This window comes from Aricia agestis, chromosome 7 (genome assembly GCF_905147365.1).
Source record: "Aricia agestis chromosome 7, ilAriAges1.1, whole genome shotgun sequence".
NCBI classification, from domain to species: Eukaryota; Metazoa; Arthropoda; class Insecta; order Lepidoptera; family Lycaenidae; genus Aricia; species Aricia agestis.
In genome coordinates this window covers 18,713,242-18,715,700 of record NC_056412.1, presented here as the reverse complement: position 1 = coordinate 18,715,700, position 2,459 = coordinate 18,713,242, and the positions used below count along the sequence as shown (strand labels likewise).

Here is a 2,459-nt window from a genome sequence, read left to right as displayed (position 1 = left end):
GCACGATAGAAAAGAGTGGATTTATTTCTACGCCACATCTATTTTTCGATCATGTCACGTGTCAAAATTCGCAAAACGCTGCTAAAAAAGTTTTACTTCAAAAAATCACACAGCACACTACAACACCGTCTCTGTCATCTGCTTGTTATTACATTGTGAACGATTTCCGTAAACAATTTACTCGAAGGTCGAATTTTGTCTACTAAGCGACTTGAATCACTAATTTCTTGGGGATGTCCCTTATCGCTTGTCAATATCTTTGATAAACCTATTAAGGACAATTTCAAAGATAAGCTTTGGTATAAATATAAAAAACTGAACTTCAAAACATAATATTATTAAAAATCGTGTTGAAGACAACAAATCACAACAAAATGAAGACTTTTGCAGTTTGCTTCCTTCTCGCCGCGTTCGTTGCCTTCGTCCACGGTGTTCCCAGTGGTGAGGTTTATGGAAATAAAACTTATTACTTAGATTAAAATATATGTGACGTTTATGAATTATGTAATAGACTTCTCTAGAGTCTAGAGGACCCAATCCTAGGATCCCAATCCCGGAATCCCAGGATTCTACTCAAAATTTGTTCCCGAAACTCTCGAGAATTCCGAAACAAATCATACATCTTCAATCAAAAAGTCGTCACGAGTCACGACTAGCGATATATCAGGCGCAAGAACGATTTCTAATAAACTTAATCGATATCTTTCTTATCAGACAAAATATGATCATTCAATTGCTCTCACCTATTTTTAGGCAGATTTTTTAACCCTTACTTGTTAATTACCTAAAACTCTACGCCATACCTTTGGCTCTTTTACAGAGTTTTAATTTGATGTATAAAGTTAGTATTGAGTAGAACGCGGCACGTTACGCGGGTTTTGTGTCAAGTGCCGTCAGCGTGACGCTCAGCTGCGAATCAAACGGGATAAGCTGCATGAATTCATCGCAAAGTGTTGCAATCCTGGCAGGGAGGTTTTTCTGTAAACGTAAAAAGCAAAAGTTATGAATAGGTCGTACGGAATGTTTATCCTTTATACATGTTAGTAAGCTCGCGGCTCCGCAAAAATTAGTAAACATTAACATTTAGATGAAAAAAGTATCTAATATCATGAGTTATATTTTCACCGATGAAATAACCATGTTGAATGTTTTCTAAATCTGTTTATGACGTGACAGACAAGTGACAGACAAGTGACAGAGTAGTAGTAGGAAAGACGAACGCATAGAAGTGTACATGAATAACAATAAAGCCCGTCACAGACTTAAGCTATAATATAATATATTAATATATTTATAGCTAGACATATTTTCTATACTAAATCCACATGCCACAGAAATATATATTATAGCTGAATGTGTGGTCACGCGAAATTAGTATAGAAAATATATATTAATATGCCGAGCTATAAATATATTAATATATATTATAGCTAAGTCTGTGACGGGCTTAATTATTATTATATTCGTCGATCCTTTCAAACATTCAATTATTTATTACATTATTTTAATAGTAGTTTAGGATTGTTTTGTTTTACTCGAACAACCTAAGCATCGAATAGATGTACTTACTATGTAATTTTACTTAAAATATTGTAACTTTTTTTTAACTCAGAAACTCTTAAATTGTATTTGTTGTAGAAGCTGACCAGGAGGAGGGAATCGTTGTACTCCCACAATTCGTGGCACAGCCAGGTCCAGAAGTAATGGCAGATGTCCCAGAAGTGTCACCTCGCTCCTGTGTCCAGAGCTCCTGCAACGCGCGCTGCAGAGCAATGGGCTACCGATTTGGCAGCTGCAGTGGAACTAGATGCAACTGTTTCATTTAGTCATCGGGATTTGTCATAAGGGAGTTTTAAGCATTTTTTTACATTAAAATTTTTCGTCATTTAAATTGGTGAAATAATCTTTATAATTGCAAAGTTCATTTTCAAAATATTATGTAAATAACATTTAGAATTATTATATAGTTTTATTTGATGACAACAACATAATGTTTTATTACACTATATAATCCAATTTAGTTAATATCTAATTTATTGAAGCTAATATATTAGATACTAACTAAAATAAGTATAATATGAGGGGAGAAAACTATCTAAATTCTCGTACCTTTTCAAAATGGCTTCAAGGTCGGCTTGGTGGGTTATGTTGGTGTGGGCCTTAAGAGGGGTCGCCGTTTTTCCATACAAACGCTGTCCCCTGTTTCCACCCTGGATAATGCCGGTAGAAATATGATTTTTTTCCTGAATATCTATTGCCACTATTAGCATGTCCCTATGTTTTCTTTTTTTTCATAATTTTATTATTAAAAAAGATAAGAACGTCTAAGAACCCAAAAAAATGGCAAGATTTTCCTCTGTGTTCAAACACCCAGAAAACAAAACTGGCTAAAATATACAAAAAAAAATAAAACATAGGAACACAGCTCAAGCCTTGCTTTAATTTTTAATGAAAAAAGT

At 34.2% G+C, this 2,459-nt stretch overlaps 1 protein-coding gene across 1 annotated transcript; it reads left to right on the top strand.

The window, feature by feature from the left end:
- Positions 1 to 301: 301 nt before the first annotated feature.
- Positions 302 to 1,959, top strand: LOC121728572. The gene is made up of 2 exons (XM_042116748.1): positions 302 to 441; positions 1,639 to 1,959. Exons 1-2 carry the CDS (start codon positions 375 to 377, stop codon positions 1,824 to 1,826), a joined length of 255 nt encoding a protein of 84 aa, XP_041972682.1. The 5' UTR covers positions 302 to 374; the 3' UTR covers positions 1,827 to 1,959.
- Positions 1,960 to 2,459: the final 500 nt, after the last annotated feature.

Excerpts from the sequence above, each read along its gene's own strand:
- LOC121728572 (XM_042116748.1), top strand. The coding sequence starts at position 375 with ATGAAGACTTTTGCAGTTTGCTTCCTTCTCGCCGCGTTCGTTGCCTTC. Across the intron at positions 442-1,638 it reads CGTCCACGGTGTTCCCAGTG|AAGCTGACCAGGAGGAGGGA; the intron begins GTGAGGTTTATG and ends TATTTGTTGTAG.